This window comes from Myodes glareolus, chromosome 10 (assembly GCF_982192425.1).
Source record: "Myodes glareolus chromosome 10, mMyoGla1.1, whole genome shotgun sequence".
Lineage (NCBI taxonomy): Eukaryota > Metazoa > Chordata > Mammalia > Rodentia > Cricetidae > Myodes > Myodes glareolus.
The window spans coordinates 32,760,638-32,781,488 of record NC_142035.1 but is presented as its reverse complement, the minus strand read 5'-3'; the positions used below and the strand labels follow the sequence as shown (position 1 = coordinate 32,781,488).

The following is a 20,851-nucleotide window of genomic DNA, read 5'->3' as shown; positions in this document are numbered from 1 at the left end:
ACCATAGTGGCAAAGCACCTAACTCCACATTCCTAACAATTAGTAGTGAAAAGTATTATTATTTTTCTGTAATTGCTATAAACCGAAACACTCTTTTTCCGAAGAGCGTTTTAATTCTTTGAAGAAGCATCCTTAAGCTCAATTCCCACATTTGTCAAAGAGCACATTAATTTATGTACTCAAGGTTTTTGGTTTTGTTTTTTTAAGTCTTCGTTGTTTCTTGTTTGTTTTACTGGGAAAATGGTACTGAAATGTGGTTGGATACCACGGAATAAAGGACTTATACAAAGAGGACATTGAGGGTCTGGTGCAGGAGTGAATGCCTATAGTCAAGAGGTTGAGGCAGGAGGATTACTTGCACCCAGGAGACTGAGGTCAACCTGAGCAATTTAGTGAGAAACCACTTCTAAAAAAGGTAAAGTTTAATATAATTTGTCAATTTAAACAGTCACTGCTGCTTTGGTTCAAGTTATGGTAAAAAAATTTTTGTTTGTTTGGGTTTTTTTTTTTTTTGGTTGTCTTTTAAAATCATTTCGGGTTGTGTTTTCTTTTCATTTTTGAGTGAACTTAAGTGTTGTTTTGTTTTTAATGTGCGTTTGTTTTATTTTATATAGGAATTCTTTTGTTTTGGCTTTTTTTGGCAGTGGGTTTCCCCATTGGCCTGGAACTTGCTATGTAGACCAGGCTGGAGCTCACTAGGCAGACAAGGCTGGGACTCACTTTTTCGACCAGACTGGCCTCACACTTGTGGCCTTTGCCTCTGAAGTGCTGCAGACGAAGTGTTGTTTTTAAGGAGTGTCTAAGTCAGGTTCAAGTTCCAGTGTCTGATGGCATTTGTATTCAATTCGCAGTGCAATTTAAGTCCTTAAATTATTTCCTTTTTGAAAAAGTCATTCTGAGTCATGTGGCCAGAGAGGTGCTAGTGCCAAGCTGAGATTACAACCTTGTATCTTTTGACTTCTAATCTAGTTCTTGTGATTCTGCCACCTGAAAGGATCAAGTCGCCTAGTAGAGTTAAGAATCATGGGAGAAAGAGTGACCACTTCTAGAAGGTCAAAATAGTACTTATATCGTTGTTGAAAATGAATTTAAATGCTAAATAGTTTTTATTTTTCTCACTTGGTACTGAGGATTAAACCTAGAGCCTGACACAGAGTAGGCAAGCATGAACTATAACCTTTCCCCTCCCTTTTCTATTTTGCGAGAGAGTCTTACCAAGTTAACCAGGTTGGCCTTGGCTTGTGACCCTCTTGTCTCAGCCTCCAAGTAGCTGGGATTACAGGCACACCCTCGCCAAGTTTGGCTCCATTCTTACTTGAGAATATCTTACTTCAGAAATTGGGCCAGTTGTGTTCTATCAGCCACAGAAAGGTCCACCACCCTGCAGCTGAGAAGCTCTGAGCGAGTGAGTCACTGACTCCGTGATATTCCACCCAAGGAGCCGCCAGTTCTGCCACCCCCAAAGCCCCTATTCAGAGGTTGAAAGTGGAGCTTGTATTGCAAACGATGCATGTCTATGCTTGACTGTTTGCTGTGCTAGACAAGCCCACTTCTTGGACAGGAAACACCAGGGAAAGGAGAGAGAAGGCTATGCCCAAACTGAAGAGGGGGACTCAGGGGGCCCTAAGGTTCCATGCTGATTGACTAGAATTCGTTTGCACACTGGACTATTCCCAGAAGGAGTCCCAGTTGGCTGTCTCGGCTAAGTGGGTAGTGCACAGGCTGAGCCTTTGGTGGTCTGCAGGTCTGACCTCCAGCCCAGATTCACAACTCAATGTCTGAACAAAGGACAGGCTCGCTTCCTCTTCTTTCTTGCACATACCACCTCCCCCCGCTTCTTTTTACTGGAAGGCACTGAAATCATCTCCAGAGATTGTTTTGTAGAAGACAATACAGAAATGAAGCCTATATGTTTCATGATGGCCTTCCTTGGAACTCACCAAAATGAGCCAAACTGAAAGTGAGAGGCTGGAGAGAGTGATTAAGAGCATGCATCATGGGTTGGAGAGATGACCAGTGTTTAAGAGCCCTCACTGTTCTTCCAGAGGTCCTGAGTTCAATTCCCAGCAACCACATGGTGGCTCACAACCATCTGTAATGAGATCTGGTACCCTCTTCTGGCATGCAGGCATAAATGGAGGCAGAATGTTGTATACATAATAAATAAATAGATCTTAAAAAAAAAAAGAATCCACACTTAAAAAAAAAAAGAGCATGCATTACTCCTTCAGAAGACCCAAGTTCAGTTCCCAGAGCCCGCCTTGGGCTGTTCACAACCTCCTGTAACTCTAGTTCATGGGATCGGATGCCCTCTTCTGGGATCCTGGGTACCCGCACTCATGCGCATATACCCATACACAGATACATATGCATGCATATAATTAAAAATAAGAGATGTAAGTGAATCATAATGCCAGTGCATTGCCATCTGTATATTGATACTGGTACAACTGGGCTGGTAATACCCAATAATGATAAAGCATCATTGTTGGTGAGTCACAGTGTGTGGGGGTGACACGCCCACAGCGAACTTACTTTCCAAGTCATCCTAGCAGAGCTGCACAGACAGTCCCCCACCTGGCAGTGATGTCATCCCTAGTTAGGTAGCTGTGATCTTCGGAGGTAAGGAAACACATCATCTGCATGCCGGTCCCCAAAGGAAGGATTTTCTGTTTAATGCTTGGGATATGTGCTACTTGGAGAATCTGTACCTGGAGTCTGGGTCAGTTCCAGTTATCTCCCTGAGATGAGATTTTTTTCAGAGGACTTCCTGTCAAGGAGAAAAATCGAATCTGCCCAATGTCTTGGCAGCAGCAGCATCAAAGAACACCAAGGGGGCAAGGTTCCTACAGGGGAGGCAGTGAGAGAGGTGGGCAGATATCATTGGAATCCATGCTGAGAGAAAGTCGAGCAGACCCAGGAGGAGCTTTTGAGAAGGCGCCGAAGTACAGAGGTCCTGTTGCGTCCTAGAGGAGACAGAATAAAGCAGGCCCAGCAGGGTAATCTGGTCTTCTCCAATCACCAGACCAAAGCCTCCACTAACGATGGTCTGAACCCACCCCTTCCTGCAGCATTCAGCAGGAGGCCTTGGTAGCCTACTAGCTCTGGCCTACGCCATGTTTTCTCATCTGAAATAGGCCTGGGGTTCTTTGCCTCTGGTTCCCCTGCTGTGGTGGATACAGGACCACCCAAGATATCCAGCTCTCTGCGACTTCTAGGCTGTTACGGGAATAGAGTGAGGCTGTGGTGAAACCCGAGGAACTGAAGCGTGGCTAAGAAAGCCTCGGATCCTCCATCTTTGTACCAAAGGGAAGGAGCTAGCAGGTATGAGTACCCGAGCAGGGAAAGGTGATTAGGAAACAGGAGGCTCTTAATCTGACTGCAATTAATCCTGAAAAGCAAAACAAAAACCCTGGCTTGAATAGTTAACCCTGTGGTCTCTTTCCAGAGGCATCACTGTTTTATTCCAAGAAAGGAAGCAGTCGCTTCAGTATTCTTAGTAGGTGACAGATACACACTGGGTACTCATGGCCTGAGACCTCACCAAGTCCTCTCAGCAGGTCCATTGTGAAAATGGAGGTAGCCCAAACAGTTGAGGGGACTGAGCCAGGGGTAGGCTGTCCTCCCTTAAGGTCACACATTTTAAAAGTGGCCCTTTCTGCTTCATGTCTGAGTCTGGTAACCTGTGGAAACAGCCTTCTGCTTCCGTCAGCTACCCACTCTCCTGAGGGAAACGTCTCTGCTGAAAGGCCTGAGTGTGAGATGTGTCACAGGAAGAGCTGAGCCCGAGGCACTGAGTTTGAGGTCTCTGTTTGACTGCTGATAACATGTGTGCACATGTATGTTAGTGCATGAGAAAAAAGAAGTGTAAACTCGCTGTCAACTTTTTGCACAGGTGAAGGGCCAGGATTTCTCTAGCTCTGGCTGTCCTGGAACTCTCTGTGTAGACCATACTAGCCTCAAGTCACAGAGACCCACCAGTCTTTGTGTTCCAAGTGCTGGGACTAAAGGCATGCACCACCAAGCCTGACTGTTCTAGTATTTTCTTATTACTGAGAAAACAGAAAAGAAAACTAATGAGCACCAAGAAGAGTAGTCACCTGTCCCGTGTCCATGAAGGGGCTTTTGCCCTCTTCAGTTCCGCTCGCTTTCTGTTGATGAGGTGCAGCCGACCTACCATCTAGAAGCCTGCAGCAGGTGTTCCGGGTTGGAACCCTGGCTCCTCCTCCTGCTTGCTGCATGTCATGGATTTCTTCTGTGGGAAGTGATTGTAGCAAAGTCCTGCTTGTATGGGGTTTGTTTGAGGATTTGATGAGTCGGTGGACACAAGGTGTCTAGAATAGTGTTACTGTTCTTAGTTGAAAAGATTTGGGTTTCTCATGTTGGAATTAAAGCAACCAGATAGAACAGAAATCAGCAGAAAGGAGAAAGTTGGTGATCTTCCAGAACTCTGAGCACGGCCGCCATTTTGGTTTGGTTTTGGTCTGAGTTAGCCCTCATTCAGAAAGGTCCCATTTCTTGTGTTCCTCAAATAATTTTCCCCTCTTGCTTAAGAGCAGAAGCACAGGTTTCTTGGTGGAATGAAGGAGTGGGGGTCACTCAGTGGGGTCTTCTTTTTATTTCAACCCCCCCCATTTTTTATTGAGGATTTAGTAGGGGTGGTCAGTAAGAGTACAGCCCAGGAAACAAACTGAAGAGGTCAGTTTTCATTTTAAAGTGTGGTCTTTAAAAAGAATAAACAAAAAGCCAACTTGGAAAAAGTGCCTAGCACTATCACCAAGCATCACTTGTCCTGTCTACCCATGTGTGTCTGAAGTCACCGTGTTTGGCACGAGAGTTTGCTCACTGGGTTGCCAAATATGAGAAGATAAAAAGTTCCAAGTCTCAAAGAAGTTCCACCTTCTTGAGGATAGAAAGGGTTTGGGGGTACATATGGATAGGGGGCCCTGAGGTGTGGGGAGAGGGGTTTACAGACAAGGGAAATAAAGCAGTTGGCCACCTACACAGAAAACAGCAGCTATTGTGCGTGGAGTGTTTGACCCTTGGTAGCAAAGGTCACCCATCAGACACCTGGCATGACCAGGTAATGAGTCACTGGTTTCAAGTTGTTTGAGCTAGACACAATTTGGACAAATTCCTAGACCAATTTCAGATTCTTGGAAACAAGGTGAAGAGTTGTCCCCTAGTGAACACACTTCATCATGTTACCCACCTTGAAGCCAGCAGACGCCTGTTCCTTTGCTACATAGCCTAGTGACTTCTTTTCTAATAGGATCTTTTTTATTAATCAATTTTGTATTAATTTATTTTTTACATCATTTATTTGGGAATTTCCTCCAAGTTCTCTAAGATCCACCATTTCTTCCATCAGACCCTAATTCTGTGTCCTTTTGTGTTTGTTTGTTGTTGAGAAGACACTGTCTAGGCAGATGTCCTACTCCAAGGACACCATACAAACTTTCCACCTCTGAGTGACTTTTATAATGAGCAAAGAGTCAGCCAGCCATAGAAGGTGAGGGAGGAAGATTGGCGTGAGTTTGAAGCAAGGTTGGTCTGCATAGTCACTCCCAGGACAGCCTGGACTGCTAGCTACTAGCATCAAATGAAATCAGAGGGTTGGTTCAAGCTTCCCCTCCATTTCAACACCAAGAATTTTTACTTTTGTGTTTTAAGAAAATGAGGGGACTAGGGAGATGGTTCAGTGGTTGAGAGCACTGACTGCTCTTCCAAAGGACCTGGGTTCAATTCCCAGCACCCACATGGCAGCTCACAACTGTTTATAACTCTAGTTGGAGGGGACCTTACACCCTTATGCAGATATACACACAGGCAAAACACCAATACACATAAAATAAAATGAAAGAAAGAAAAAAGAAAAGAAAAGGAGGTACTTCTAATAGATTTCCACAGTCCCACTATACCAAGGCCAGCACTGGTCCCTGGCCACATGAATGAATGAAAGAAAGGGCCTACTCAATTTGCTGGTTTGGAGATGGTTTGTGTAACACTTGGTCGCAGAAGTGAATGGGCTCATTCTGAAGTTACACATTGTTCTGAGAGTTCCAGGTAAAATTCTCATGCTGATCTTCAGTTGTTTTCTGTCTACATGTGTTTTGGCAGGAGTTTCTGTCCTGCCAGCCAGCTCCCAAATAACCACACAGAGACTTATTACTAATTATAAATGCTCTGCCAATAGCTTAGGCTTATTACTAACTAGCTCTTGTAATTCAAATTAATCTATTTCTGTTAATTTATATGCTGCTATGTGGTTCATGACTTGTTACCTCATTTTATTCCTGATCCCTCTACAACTGGTTAGTGACTCACCCTTCTTCTCAGTGTTCTGTCAGTCTAGGTCTGCTGCCCAACCTCTTCCTGCCTAGCTATTGGCCAGATGACTATTTATTAAACAGTGTGAGCAACACATCTTCACAGTGTACAAAAGGATTATTCCACAACACATGTATATTTGTGTGCATTAAGTGCACTAGTCTTAAGCACTGAGTCTCATATATGGACACTCAAGTAGGCGGCACCTAAATCTAGGAGAACTTCTCCTTCCTCCTCACAGACACCGAAGTGGCTCTGTGACCCATAGGTTCCTTCCCAAGGGCAACTGCCGACCTGAGTTCTGACACCATAGGCAAGCTATGTGTTAGACTTTATAGAGATGAAAGGCTGTGGGAGATTTGCTGTGGGAGATTTGCCACACCCAGTGTGGCATCTGGAGTTTCACCCTCACTGCACGTGGAGCAGTGTGCTTCCTCACCGAACGAGCGTATCCCATTGTCTGAAACCCACTGTAGTAGACTGTGGTGTGACTATATCTCATCAGCCATTCTGTTGGACCAGGCTTTGGGCTCTTTCCAATTCGGAGCAATAATGAAAAGCACTGCTACAAGCATTTATGTGCAATTCCTAATTAGTGATTGGCATGGCCCTCCCACTTCTTTGGAGACCTGTGCAGGTGCCAAGGTGCAGGTGGGTGATATTCATGAATGCTGCTTTCGTAACCCTGAATGAGATTTTGAAAAACAAAACAAAACTGGTCAGTGCTTACAAAGTGACTTGAAATTTAAAATAAGAGATTGCTTACTTGGAGGCTGAGGGAGGGTAGAGCTCAATGGTAGAACACTTGCTTCATATGCTCAAGGCCTTGAGTTTGATTCCCTAGCACACCAAAAAAGAGAGGGGGGGGGGGAGGGAGAGAGAGATGGTTTACCTGGAAAAGCCGCCGATGAAATACTTGTTCCAAGTAGTGTGTCTCCTCAAGCAAGTTGCTAGACATGTGCGGGCTCCTGCTTCGTCACCTGTAAAATGTGCATAGTATTAATGTCATGCAAAAGTAGGGAGCTGTTGCAAGGACTGGATTAGAATTAAGTGAAGTATTTGCATAGGGCTCAGCTCATCTAAGCCCTCACTTGCTGTGACTGATTTTTTTTATGCTAATGATCATGCAGGATAAAGTCAAAGACGCTCTGAAGTGGCACCAGCTTATTAACACAGCCAGCGCAAACCGGTGACCTGTCTAATGTCTCCTGTGAAGTGAGAGTGTTGCTGCTTCTCTCGCTTTTAACCCCTTGTGCATCTGTTCTGCTCTTTAATTGTATGGCGCTCTATCTTTAACAAAGACTGTGGAAGTGCAGGAACAGAGGGAAACCTAGGCTGAGAAACTCTGGTCGCTATGGGATCAGCATTAACCTCTAGACTTAGTTCTGACTTTGAGGTACAGTCAAGATGTTTGTGATTTGCACATCTGACTTAGTTTATCCCCCCACCCCACCCCCAGACCTCCAATAATAGACCGTAATTAGAATCTGACCCCAAGAATTCCAGAGACCAGAGAAATAACCCATCTCTTTCCAGCCTTAGAAATAAGTGGACTCGTGCACTTGCACAGTGGAGCCACGTTGGTGTCAGGGATCAGCTGTCACCACAGTACAGCTCAGGTGGACTTGATGAGACCGGCAGCATGTGAGATGAAAAAGCTGGCACTGAAGAAGCAGAGAATTCATCATTGTGCAAATTATCTTCAGCCTAGGACTCCAGATTTATGTTCCTGTCCTCGTTAATAGTGACAATGGAAGCTATTCCGCTGGGTGACCATTCAAAGAAGGGAAAAATAACTCCACCCACACCTAAAGGTTTTCCTAACTTTATAGAAATTTAAGTGTTTCAACTTTTTATTTTGAAATAGTATCAGACTTACAGGAAAATTGCCCTGTCTCCACCCAGATTCCCCAATGTCAGCCCTCTGCCACAGTCACTGTGTTCTTTTTCTTTCTCTGTGTTCTTCTTTCCGCTGGGTGACCATTCAAAGAAGGGAAAAATAACTCCACCCACACCTAAAGGTTTTCCTAACTTTATAGAAATTTAAGTGTTTCAACTTTTTATTTTGAAATAGTATCAGACTTACAGGAAAATTGCCCTGTCTCCACCCAGATTCCCCAATGTCAGCCCTCTGCCACAGTCACTGTGTTCTTCTTTCTCTTCTTTCTCTGTGTTCTTCTTTCATATGTGCACATATGTACCTTCCTTGTTTCTGAACCACTGTGCCCCCTTTGCCCCAATTTTCATTGTGCTCCCTAAAATCAAAGCTTTCTATTGCAAATTATAGTGTAATCATCAAACTTGGGAGAAAGAAGAAGAACAATATTGAAGCTGTGTTTACGCAGCTACCAAAGCTGCGGGCTATATTCAGATCCCACCTAACTGATACCCCACTGATGGCCTCTGTTGCAAATGAAATGAGGTTTTCGGTTCAGAATCCAATCCAAGATCACACCCTCAGTATGAGAAAACCTTTAGCTTGCCGACCAGCTAGCCTGGTGTATACAGCAGTAAACAGCAAAGAAGAGACTCTGCCTCAAATAAGGCCTGAGATGCAACTAGACACCCACAGCTGTCCTCTGACCGCCCTGTTCTTGCTGTGGCATGTATCCACTCTCGCCCCCTCAAACACATGAATGCTCACACTCATTTTTTTTTTTTAAAGAAAGAAAATCCTATAAGATAACATATCAACAGAAAGGGGCAGTAGGACACCTAGATCAGAAGAAGGTCTTCTGAAATATTTGCCTGTACATAGGGGGATTAAAATAAACCCGCTTACTTTATTGATTGTGTACACAGAAAGTCTGATCAGGAAAAGAACACTTTTACTGGCCTGTGAGTCCTGGTGGTCCTGTCTGTAGTCTGTTGGGTGTTAAATATTCTGATCATATATTTACCCTCTCCTCCGAAGGTTGTATAGAGTCACAGACGTGCATCCCAAGATAGTACCCGTTGCAATTCTCTCTTCAGACAGTTGTAACAGTAGCTGCATTTGCTTTGACAGATGTGGTGTTGGAGAAGGCCATGCACAAATGCATCTTGAAGCCCCTCAAGGGCCACGTGGAAGCCATGCTGAAGGACTTCCACACGGCCGACGGCTCGTGGAAACAACTCAAGGAAAACCTACAACTTGTACGGCAGAGGAACCCACAGGAACTGGGGGTCTTTGCCCCGACTCCTGACTTGGTGGAGCTGGAGAAAATCAAAGTTAAATTCATGACCATGCAGAAGATGTATTCACCAGAGAAGAAGGTCATGCTTCTGCTTCGGGTCTGCAAGCTCATCTACACGGTCATGGAGAACAACTCAGGTGAGGCAGTCTGTCACTCTGTCCAGACTTCTGTCTGCCCCCGTGTCCCCTCCCTTCAGTCTCTAATGTCGCCTATCAGCCTATAGAAATACAAGTGCAGCTGGTGGACTTTGTCACACGAGGCTCATACAACAGAATCCTCTCAGCCAGTGATCGTGGATAAGGACAAGAGCTGCCTACAGTCCTGACTTAAATAGAGAGTTAGTGCGATACAGAGCTTACGAAGATACTGTCCTCCCCCTGGGAATCTGCTTCTTGGCCGGGGGACTTTGGCCACCTTAATCTTCTGCCCTGCGGTTTCCACAGCTATTCTTACATATGACCCTCTCCTTTAGAACTGAGAATTATGTGAGGCAACTCAATCTGAACCCCAAGTGCAACAGGAATATTATGGAGAACGTTTACCGCACCCTGGCTCATGGGGGTTTGTGGCAATAATCTACATCACATGTATGAGAAAGTGTTTGGTAGAGGTGAGGCTCTGTTAGCCAGTTCTTTAATATGGGCTGAAGCATAGCGATCAGAACTCGTCACAGAATTGCAAAGTAGGAAATAAGTCCTCAGATTTCCCCCGGCTCTTCCCTAAAGATACAGAAGTACCCATGATTCATGGGTAGTGGCTGAACCCGCCCTGTTCTGGCCTTCAGGGAGCTTCCTGTTATACAGCGGGCAATTACCAACTTTTTCCTGACAGAAATTGCCTTAGTAGAGAAGCGACAGACTCTGTTACCCATTGATGAAGTAGATAGGAATGCATGACTACTCAGTGAGGACCTTAACCTCTGAGCTCTTGGGACCAGGGAAATGGTTTGGTGAGCAAAGCATTTGTCAGCTGATCATAAGGACCCAAGTTCAGATTCCTAGCATCCGCATAAATGCTGGGTGGATGTGTGTGGTAGCCTATGCACAATCCCACACTCAGGAGGCAAAGTCAGGACCCCCATGGTAATCTGAATAGCTGGAATAGCCAAAGAGGTGAGCTCCGGGTTCAGAAGAGATTCTGCCTCAGTAAATACAAAAGAGATCAATTGAGAAAAATACCTAATGTCAACCTCTGGCCCCTACATGCATGCACACACTTGTGCATGTATATACACACACACACACACACACACACACACACAGAGAGAGAGAGAGAGAGAGAGAGAGAGAGAGAGAGAGAGAGAGAGAGAGAGAGAGACTGTAGCTATTGCCAGCCTGTGGACATAGCCTCTGAAATTTGAAGCACGTAGCTCTATAGTTCATGAGATCATTTATAAAAATTTCCAAACTAATACCTGCTCAGGATTACATTGTTCAGTAGCATTGTCTTTCTGCCTGCACACTGGTAACATTTAAGACATGATCATCTTCACTGTGGGGGCTGTCCTGCTTCCTGTGGGGAATGCGAGCAGCATCCTGGGTACCATTTACACTCTCTCTCATCTTCCAACTGTGATCATGGAAAATGATCCAGATACTCTCAGTGTTCTCTTGAATAGCAAAGTGACAACAGGTAAGAACCACCATTGCAAAGAACACAAAAAAATAAGGACCTTTTATTTGTTTGTCTTTTACTTATATTGTTGTTAATCAGGTGCTATCATCAACCTGTGCTTAAATGAACAAATTAAATGAACATTGAGCACAGAGCAGATTTTTTTTTCCTGGTTTAAGTTTGATCTGTCATTACATTTGTGATAAATGGGCACAGAACACAGTCAGTGAGCCAGAAAGAATTAGCCTAAGGAAATATTTTATTAAGGGTTTATATCATGCCTTGCTAACAGTTGAAAACACTTACAGGCACTTTGTTCTAGTGTACAAATCTTAAAAGTGGGAAGAAGACCTGAGCTGTGTTGACTGTCTCATAGGCATTCATTCTGAGACTATGAACAAGGGGCCAGTCTCAGTAAACAGTGGGGAGAGTCAAGGGGCCACGAAGGTAGAATTCCAGAAACTCCCACGCCCGGTTATAAGTAGCACGTTTCCCCAGCATGACTCCTTGGTGGCTAATAATAGCAACAAATAGGATGTGAAAGCAAGTAGCACTGACAAAAATAGCCCACTCTGCCCTCTCTTCCTGATCCCAGGGAGGATGTATGGTGCGGATGACTTCTTGCCAGTCCTGACCTATGTCATAGCTCAGTGTGACATGCTGGAATTGGACACGGAAATCGAGTACATGATGGAGCTCTTAGACCCATCCCTGCTGCATGGAGAAGGTAATGTGATCTGAGCGTGTCAGAGGAACTGGGCATCTAGGCTTTGTAGGGAGAGGGGGGCTGTTGGCAGGGGTTGATGCGTTTTAAAATTGAGATGAATTTGCTTTTGTGGAATGTAAAATTAGCCATTTCGAAACAGGCATCATGGTTCACACCTGTCATCAGCATTTAGGAGGTTGAAGCAGCAAGATTGTGAGTCCCAGACAGGCCTGAGCTACAGAGCAAAGAACTGTCTCAAAAAGCACAGTGAGGGCTGGGGAAATAACTCAGTCAGTGAAGTGCTTGTGGACTTGCGTTCAGGCCTCAGCACTGCACGTCAAAAAGCTCAGGGTGGAGGTATAAATCAGAAGTCCCAACACTGGAGACACAACACTGAAAATAGGTAGAGTCCTAGGACTGGCTGGTCAGCCAGCCTGAACAAATCAGTGAGCTCCAGGCCAATGAGAGATCCTGTATTAAAAAACAAGGTGTATGGCATCTGAGGAATAGCACCCAAGGTTGTCCTCTGGTGTCCACCTTCACGCACCCACACATGTGCGCTCTCTCTCACACACACACATGCTCATACACACACACACACACACACATACACACATGCTCATACACACACACACACACTCATACACACACACACACACGCTCATACACACACACACACACACACACACACATGTGCGCGCGCACTGTTAAAAGTTCAGCAATGGGTAGTAAATACAGAGTATTGAACAACTACCACCTCTATCTAGCTCCAAAGCATCTTTATTACCCCAAATACAACCCTGTGGCTGGGAAGCCAGTTGTGGGGGGTCCTTGACATCTTCCTGGTTCACCATACGACTAATTGTTTTCTAGCTTAAAACTACTGGGTATTTTAGTGCGTGCCTGTAATCCTAGAACTTGTGGAAGGATCAGAAATTCGAGGTTATTCTTGACTAAAAAGCGAGTTTGAGACAACGTGAGATCTTGTTCCCAGGGGATGCATCACCTAGGCATCTCTGATGAAGGGAATCAAATCATTATCATCCCCAGAATATTCTTTAATGTCCTCTGTCCTCTAACTTAAATCTACCATGCTTGATTTTCCTGTCAGAGACCTTGATTTTCCTATCATGTCCCAAGGCATGTCCTCCCCTCTTCCCCTTCCCCTTCTGGTCAGAGCCAGCTTGGGATAAGTATCCTCCATCCTGTCTCCAACCAGAGGCAGATATGAATGAGTTCTTGGACCTTTATCTCTTGCCTGTTCCTAGCATCTCGGTGAAATTCTCAGCCAGGGACCCAGATACTTCATTATGAACCCGTAAGACCCTCTGTGTCTCTTCATTTTCCTGGGCTTGGGCAGGAGAGAAAATGAGTGTGGCTCTGTCCAGGCACCGAGGCAGACATCTGTAAGCTCCAGCGGCAAGCCTTCCCTTTTCCCACCATGTGATTATTGCAGTTTGGGGTTTATCTTGGTGGTTTCTGGTAGCAAGAAGATCCCTTGAGGCTTTGGGGAAAAGAGTGTGCCAGTCTCCCCTAGAAAAATCACCCTTCTCTTATTGACAGCGTGTACTTAGGACAGACAGATGCTTACGTCTTGTGGTCTGAGGACAGAGACAACCATTTCCTGCCCCTTTTTCCTGGCAGTGCCTCAGCGTGAGGCCCCGTGTTTCAAGCTTGTCCTCTTAAAGGAGAATGTCATAAGCTCTGTGTTGTGACAGAGGGGCAGGACTGTCTTCACCTGCAGGAATCCCCGTGAGGAGAAAAAAAAAGAAAAAAGGTCACACCGTGCCGTAGGAACAGCTGGTGTGCTCCTCTGCACCAACTGTGTCAGACCCTGCTGGTCTTCCTTCCTCGGGAGGGCATGGCCCAGGCAGGCTGGCTGTGGCTCTGGACTAAGCGGCAGAGCATTGAACTGCAGCTCCTCCGATCCAGATCTGCAGGGCTGCGGTCATGTGTCACAGAACCTCGCTTTCTGTGGTCTGTCCGAAACTCTCTTGGGTCGGGTTTACAGCAGTCATATGTCTTTCCTGCTGTGTAAGCGGGTATTCTCATTTGCAGTCCCAGTACCACGGATTCCCTTGCAAGCTCAGAGCTCTCGCTTATGGCGGGATATAGTTGGGCTGAAATGTGAAACCTTCTTCTAATTGTAGCCACATGTTTCAAAGTATGGTCAATTCTGTGTTTCCAGCGTTTGAGGTTTTCTCCTTAGTGGCCTGAGCACGCTGGGGCCATGGTATCAAATTCAAGGATCCCTTCACCACCCCACAAGGATTGCAGCCCCCAGAGCCACAGTTAAATGCTGACACCAGGACAAAGTCTGTAGCGATTCCTGAAGTCCTTGTAGATTCCCCTGAACTTCACTGTGTGGCATTTAGCTAGCATTTTACCCTGAGTCATGTGTGGTTTGCTCACAGGACAAATACTAAGATCAATAATTCATAGCAGAGGCTGTCATAGAGATCTTAAATCATGGGTGGTGGGGTCGGGATGTGAGCGGACTGGGTTGAGGGTGTGTTCACATGTTAGAGTGCTCGCCTAGCATGCATGAGGCCCTGCATCATAAAGTACTACAAAGAAAGAGAAAGAGAAAGAGAAATCTCCATTAGTGACTGTAAACAACAAACCCGCTTTGCCAAGTTCAACCCAATGCAGGTCTCCAGGCCCGCTACCCATGCTCCTGAGAGCTGAAACCATTTAATCCTGCACATTGATCAGAAAGCGTTCTGCAAGTTCCTCTGTGAGCAATTAAATGCTTTGGCCATGAAACTGACCCTTCTGAAAATAAGGCGCTTAGCTGCAATGAATGTCTAGTCTACACCTGAGTGAGTGGTCAGCGACTATCCTTTATTCTATGTCCCCTCTTCTGTGGAGCAGGGATCCTCCACTCTGGGGAACACGGATTCAGGTCCTTTCTCTTACACTCTCCCTCCTCCCAACTCTGTCTTGAGCACATAATAGAACTTCAATGGATATTTTGACAAAGAATGTCTTTAAATATAAAAATTTAAAATTCAGAGAATTCTTGCTACGCATTCAAGGTGCCCCTTACTGGCGCCCAAGCACACTTGCAAACTCTTCTGCAAGCAACTAATTTTTAAGAGAAACCTAGAAGAATGCATAGGCGTCTTACAATGTGGTATGTCTGTTAGCACTCCCCGCAAACACAAGAGGACACAATTTTAAGGACACTCCTAGAAGGACACCACTCTCTTTAACATGTAAATGCTATTCTTTTTTTTTTAAATGTGGAGACAGAAATGCTGTCAGCTCTGCGATGCTCCCTGGCCCCAGCATGGCCATAAATCTGTGAGATGAATGCATGAGTAGGATGAAGATGCGAGTGATGTACTCTTTGATGTGCGCTCTTTGATGTGTGCTCTCTGACGTGTGCCTCTGTGGAAGAGATGGCAAAGTCACAGTCCACTTCCGCCTGCATAGGCTCTGTGCCTATGGATTCAACTAACCATGGGTGGTGAATATTTAGGGGAGAAAATGAAATGCAAATTTTTCATCGTCTTTTTTTCTTCGGCTCTTTGTGTAGTGTTTCTGTTGTATGGGGTATAGGAATCATGTATCTAGCCATGATTTAAGATTTATAGGAGTATTATGTAAATTATATGTAAATACGGCGCTGTGTTATATGAATATTTACCATCCATAAAGTTTAGTATACAAAGGTCGGATCATAGACCCTGCACCCCCGAGGACAACTGTATACAATATGCCTTTAACACTAGTACACCTCCATGGTCATCACCAGTGTGACACTCTTGAGAACCCACTCTCTCTGCTCCTCCAGGAGGCTATTACTTGACAAGCGCCTATGGAGCACTGTCTCTGATAAAGAATTTCCAAGAAGAACAGGCTGCAAGGTTACTCAGCTCAGAAACCAGGGACACCCTGAGGCAGTGGCACAAGCGGAGAACCACCAACCGGACCATCCCCTCCGTAGATGACTTTCAGGTAGGTACCCACCTCGCTTCCCTCTTCTATAGCACATGAGCTCAGGACCCAAGGTCCTAGCTCAGATGAATCATCTGGTGGAAAAGGAACAATGAAGCCACCCTCTAACCTTGCTGTTTCACTTCTGTTTCTTTAAACCTGTAAAGAGACGCGACTCAGCTGTCAACGGGCCATGTCCCCATTGACTACACTAAAACACAAGAAATGCACTGACTGTGTCTAACCCATCACACACCCTGACTCTGAAAACCAGTGAATGATGGTGGGGAGGATTTCTTGTGCCCCATTGTGAGCTTGTGGCTCATTGGCAGTGTTAGCTCATCACCACTACCCAGCTTCACAAGGAGGATGGTATTGAATGTAGCTAGGCTGGAGAAAAGTAGAGATTCCAAACCTGGCTGGTAGGATAGTTCAGTGGTAGACTGAATGAATGTACAAGGCCCTGGGTTCCATCCCCAGCACTTACAGAAAAATATTGAAAGTCAAGGTACAGTTTCTCGTCAGTGTGAATCACTTTAGCACCAACATAAATAGAAATATAAGTATCGCCTCATAAAGGATACACACAGGTTTGGCCCACAGTTGGCTGCCATTAGGACAACGAAGTCAAATTAAGGCCAGATTCCTCCTAGAACATTTGGCCTGCTGTGAAGCACCTAACCTGACAGGTCGACCAAAGGAGAAACCCAGGCAAGGGCCTAGGATATCCAGTTTCCTCAGGAAACACTGGGTGTTTACCCTGCAGCCCACCTGGTTGCCCTTTGGGAAATGGGGGAGGTACAACAGCATATCTTTTGTCTCTCCTTCCCCCCTTTTTTCCCTCACTCTCCAAACAGAATCCCCAGGAATCTCAGCTCAGCATTTAGGGCAGAGGCTGGCTCAGTTTGAGGGTGAACACTGCAACCAGGCCCCAGTTAGGTTTCCAGACTGGGCTGCTAGGCCTGTATGAGTCCCAGTGAGTTTTGTTCCCTGAGGTGAATTAGGGCTATAGAAGGCTGTTCCTGACCCAGCAACCATTGATTTACTTTTGCCCATGCAATGGTGATGAACCAGGCCGCAACTGTCTTTCGGTAGTCTTCTGAAGGCTTCTGTGGAACTCTGAAGCCTGGCTGTGCCGCACAGCAGGTACACTAGAAGGAACCTGGAAAGGTGGGATGAATTCGCCTTAGTGCCCAGATTCACCTCCCCTGCCTTTTCTCTCCCTCTTCTTATTTTTCGGAAAACAACCTTTGGTTCAAAGTCAGCCCATGCTTCAAAAGCCGGGTCAGCATGTTCTTCTCCAAGATTGCAATTTTCTTAGAAATTCCTTCCAGACACATAAACTACAAAGCAAGAGCACATGCTGTGCCCCCACCCCCCACGCCCCCACTTGCGTTGTTCAAGAGCATCCACGTGGTAAGTTATTTAGCTCATAGCCTTATGGGCTATGCGTGGAGGAGGTCCTGAGGGTCTGCACCCTCTGAGATCAGAGAAAATGAGGAAAGTACATTCTTCTTCCACCAGTAGGCTTCTCTGTCTACTCATGCGATCACCACTGACTACCAGAAACTCCTAACCTAGAGACCCATGGTGCCCAGCCCCCACACACCACAGAGCCCTTCCTTAGGCACAGGCCCTAGCCACTGACCTCACTCACTTTCAAGACGCACGTCTCCCCACAGAACCACCCAAGAGAGTACATTCTGAGCGCTCAGGTCATGGATGAAAACAAAAATATAGAAATGGAACTCACGTACCAAAGGTCATACACACAACCCCCCCAACGCTCCCCCTTACTGGAAGAAGAATGTTCCTTAGTAGCCAACACAGTGAAATGTCTCGGTTTCCTCGCTGGGGCTGTGTAGACTACTCTCTCCAGGAGTCCTTGGATAAATGCACAGAGTACCACGAGGATGGGAGAAGCGATGTGAGGTCTAATGGCTCATGCACATGCTCTGAAGACCGACCTTCGTATCTGAAAGTGTGGCTCTCCACCTGAGTGCCACTTGGCCCAGCCTCCCTTCTGCAAAGTCATCAGGTTGGCCAGTGTCCTCCCTCCAGATGGCATGAAATGTCTTACGTGTCCAGAGTACACGATCCTTCTCAAGAGCCTCCCCTCCCGTATGCCAGTTATGCCTCCTAGCAGCCCCAGGAGAAGTTGGCCCTCTCAACCAGGATTGCCCAAACTAAGAAGCAACAATGTATGTGTTCTCTAGATGCAGCTAGAACTTGACTAGGCCTTCTCTGCTTTGTGTGTAACCATTTTGGTTGGGAGCCTGTAACAGCTGAGCCATCTCTCCAGCCTGTATGTAACCATTCTTAAGGACCTGGAAATAAAGGAGCTACCCAGAGTAACACAATCTTGGCAACTGCTTCGTGTCATAGGAGCCTATGCTTGCACCATAGGAATCAACAGGCTTTACTGCCTCTCAGGGTGGCGGACACCTACATGATTCTCAATGGCAAGCCTGCACCATCTCCTTGTACTTCCCGCAGCATCACGCTGTGCTTAGTCAGCTCCATCTCCAAAGTCTTCTTGCAGACTTGACATCCCCTCCCCCGGATTCTTCCCACACTACACCCTGAGCCACTGAGAGCCCTGTGTAAGGTTTCACCACGTGAGATCTCTATTTGGGGAGAATGGGCAGGCATCAGCAGTTTGCCTAAGCATTCTTGTCTTTGCTTAGACTTCCCAGAACAGCACAAAGCGAGCATCATATGTGCTGGTGTGTCGAGATGCTTTAAATCCTTCCTGCAAACTCCTAAACCAGACCCTTCTGCTGTTTTCGTTATTTTTCAAGCTGGGAAACATCCCAGCTCTGGATGTGGTTCACGCTCTTACTCAGGATTTCTTCAGCAGCTGGCTTTAATGGATAAAGATGAAAACCAGGGCAGACGGGACTTCCTGTTGCTTCTCTTTGCAGTGAGCTAAAATGTGGGAGCTCAGTCCACGCCATAGTCCTCACCACTGTCCGGGTTCCAATCAGTCTTCCCTGGCAATCTGCGTGGTCTGGCTAGACGTTGGGACAAACACTAGCCTTGAAGTGGCTTGTTCAGCCTCGCACTTGCCTCTGAGCTATGGCTGCCTTCCCATCTGCCCTTGCTCCTGACATCTCTGTTTCTACTTGCAGAATTACCTCCGAGTTGCCTTCCAAGAGGTCAACAGTGGCTGCACAGGGAAGACCCTCCTTGTGAGGCCCTACATCACCACAGAGGATGTGTGCCAGCTCTGTGCTGAGAAGTTTAAGGTGGAGGATCCTGAGGAGTACAGCCTCTTTCTCTTCGTTGATGAAACGTGGCAGCAGCTGGCAGAGGACACTTATCCTCAAAAGATCAAGGCTGAGCTGCACAGCCGGCCTCAACCCCACATATTCCACTTTGTCTACAAGCGAATCAAGAATGATCCTTACGGTGTGATTTTCCAGAATGGGGAAGATCTCACTCCCTCATAAAGGACACATGGGACTTCCCATTGATGTACCCAAAAGGGAGCTAGGAGTCTAGCCTTCTGGCTGCCACTTGTTGAGCTTGAAAGACAGTCACCTCCTCAAGGACCCCTCAGTTCAGTGACTAAGCCATCCATAGGCTGACTTAGCCAAGGGCATCTTTTAGATACATTGCCCATATGAGGTAGCTGGGGTTCACGAATAGTAATATTCTCCTCCAGAAATGGACAATTGCATTTGATGGTTCAGGTGTCCAGAGATCACTGGCTGCTTCACCTTAGCCAGTTTCTGGGTTGGCTTTCATGTTTGTATATGTGCTGAGGAAACACTTAAGGTACAAGCTTTTCTCTTGGATTCGATAGCAGGTGTTGACAAGACTGGCAATGTGTCAGGTAGCTCTCAGCTCCGTGGACGGCTCCATCCTTCCCTCTTTCCTCTACCCTTCATTCTATGTTTTTTACAAAGAGCCTTTGTGGTTTTTTTATATATTTCATAGAAAATTTTATAGCAGTTGCAGGTAAACTGTCAGGATTGGTTTTTAAAATATTTTTGTAACTTTAAAATATTCTATAAGTATGCATGTGATTTAACCTTTAATATTTGAAGATAAATCTCTTGCTGGATTTGAGAGTATCGCGTTTCAGATGTCTCTCTTCTGTAACTGGATGTTTTGGCAAATTTGTGGGGAGAGACTGCTGGTTGTCTTAAAGCAATCCCTGACACTGGCCACAGACCGCCTTTGAAGAATCTGATGTACTGTTACCGTGTTCACTTTTAGTGGTGTCGTCTGTTTGCTATTTGCTTATATTGTTAAGCAATTGATGCTGAAGAGTAGGAGAGAAATGAATGTAGAGAGAGGTAGAGAGAGAAACACAGACTCTAAGGAGGGGGCTGAGGAATGCAGCCTGCAGGCTCAGGCTTTAGGGGGAATCAGAAAAGGAGTCAGTCCTGAAAATATGTGCAACAGCGAGGTTTGACAAAGATCTGTTCCATACGCTATCTGCTTTAGGAAGCATTTTAAAAATCCCCACAAGGGAAGTAAATCAAGGATAACGCTCCCTGTGCCCCTTTTGTAGGCCCAAACTGATGGCATCCAATTATTTTTAGGTAGAAATCAAGTAATGTATAATATGGCTTTTGTTGAGTTCAGTAAGATGTTGATGGGAAAGGAATGCACCAAAAAGCAAAACCAAACCAAAAACTCCTCTTTATTGTAATCATGGGCAGTGGCTGGGATGTGGCTCAGTGGTAGAGCTGGCGTGCACAAACCAGCATACTGGGTTCCATCCTCAACATGACAAAACAAGACAAACGGAATACACACAGCAACATGGATATATGGTGAAGTTAGATTTATGTTGTATAAAACGAATTTCTGGGCACACATACTAAAAGGGTCATGTATCAGTGTAATACAGGTCATTGCACAAACAAAAACATGTTATTGTACTGTGTGAGGATGCACAGGATTTGGGGAGAATTTGTATCTTGTGTCCTTGGCTTTTGTTGTCCTAGAACCCTGAGCAATACTGTGCTGTGCTTCCTTTTGTAAATGATTTTTTTCAATGGAATTTTGCACATAATACATTGTAATACTGTACAATAATCCTGTGTAAAAATAATTTTTTTCAATATTC

General features: G+C 45.6%; 1 protein-coding gene across 5 annotated transcripts in view; it reads left to right on the top strand.

Annotated features, from left to right (window-relative positions):
* Rin2 (Ras and Rab interactor 2) overlaps positions 1-20,851 on the top strand; it is a 207,530-nt gene extending 186,679 nt beyond the window's left edge. For all 5 annotated transcript variants that reach the window (XM_087911146.1, XM_087911149.1, XM_087911145.1 and 2 more), the window contains 4 exons: positions 9,338-9,643; positions 11,716-11,847; positions 15,626-15,789; positions 18,900-20,851. In XM_087911146.1, coding sequence (XP_087767272.1) covers positions 9,338-9,643; positions 11,716-11,847; positions 15,626-15,789; positions 18,900-19,220 — 923 coding nt within the window. In that variant the 3' untranslated portion in view covers positions 19,221-20,851. The remainder of the gene's footprint in view (positions 1-9,337; positions 9,644-11,715; positions 11,848-15,625; positions 15,790-18,899) is intronic.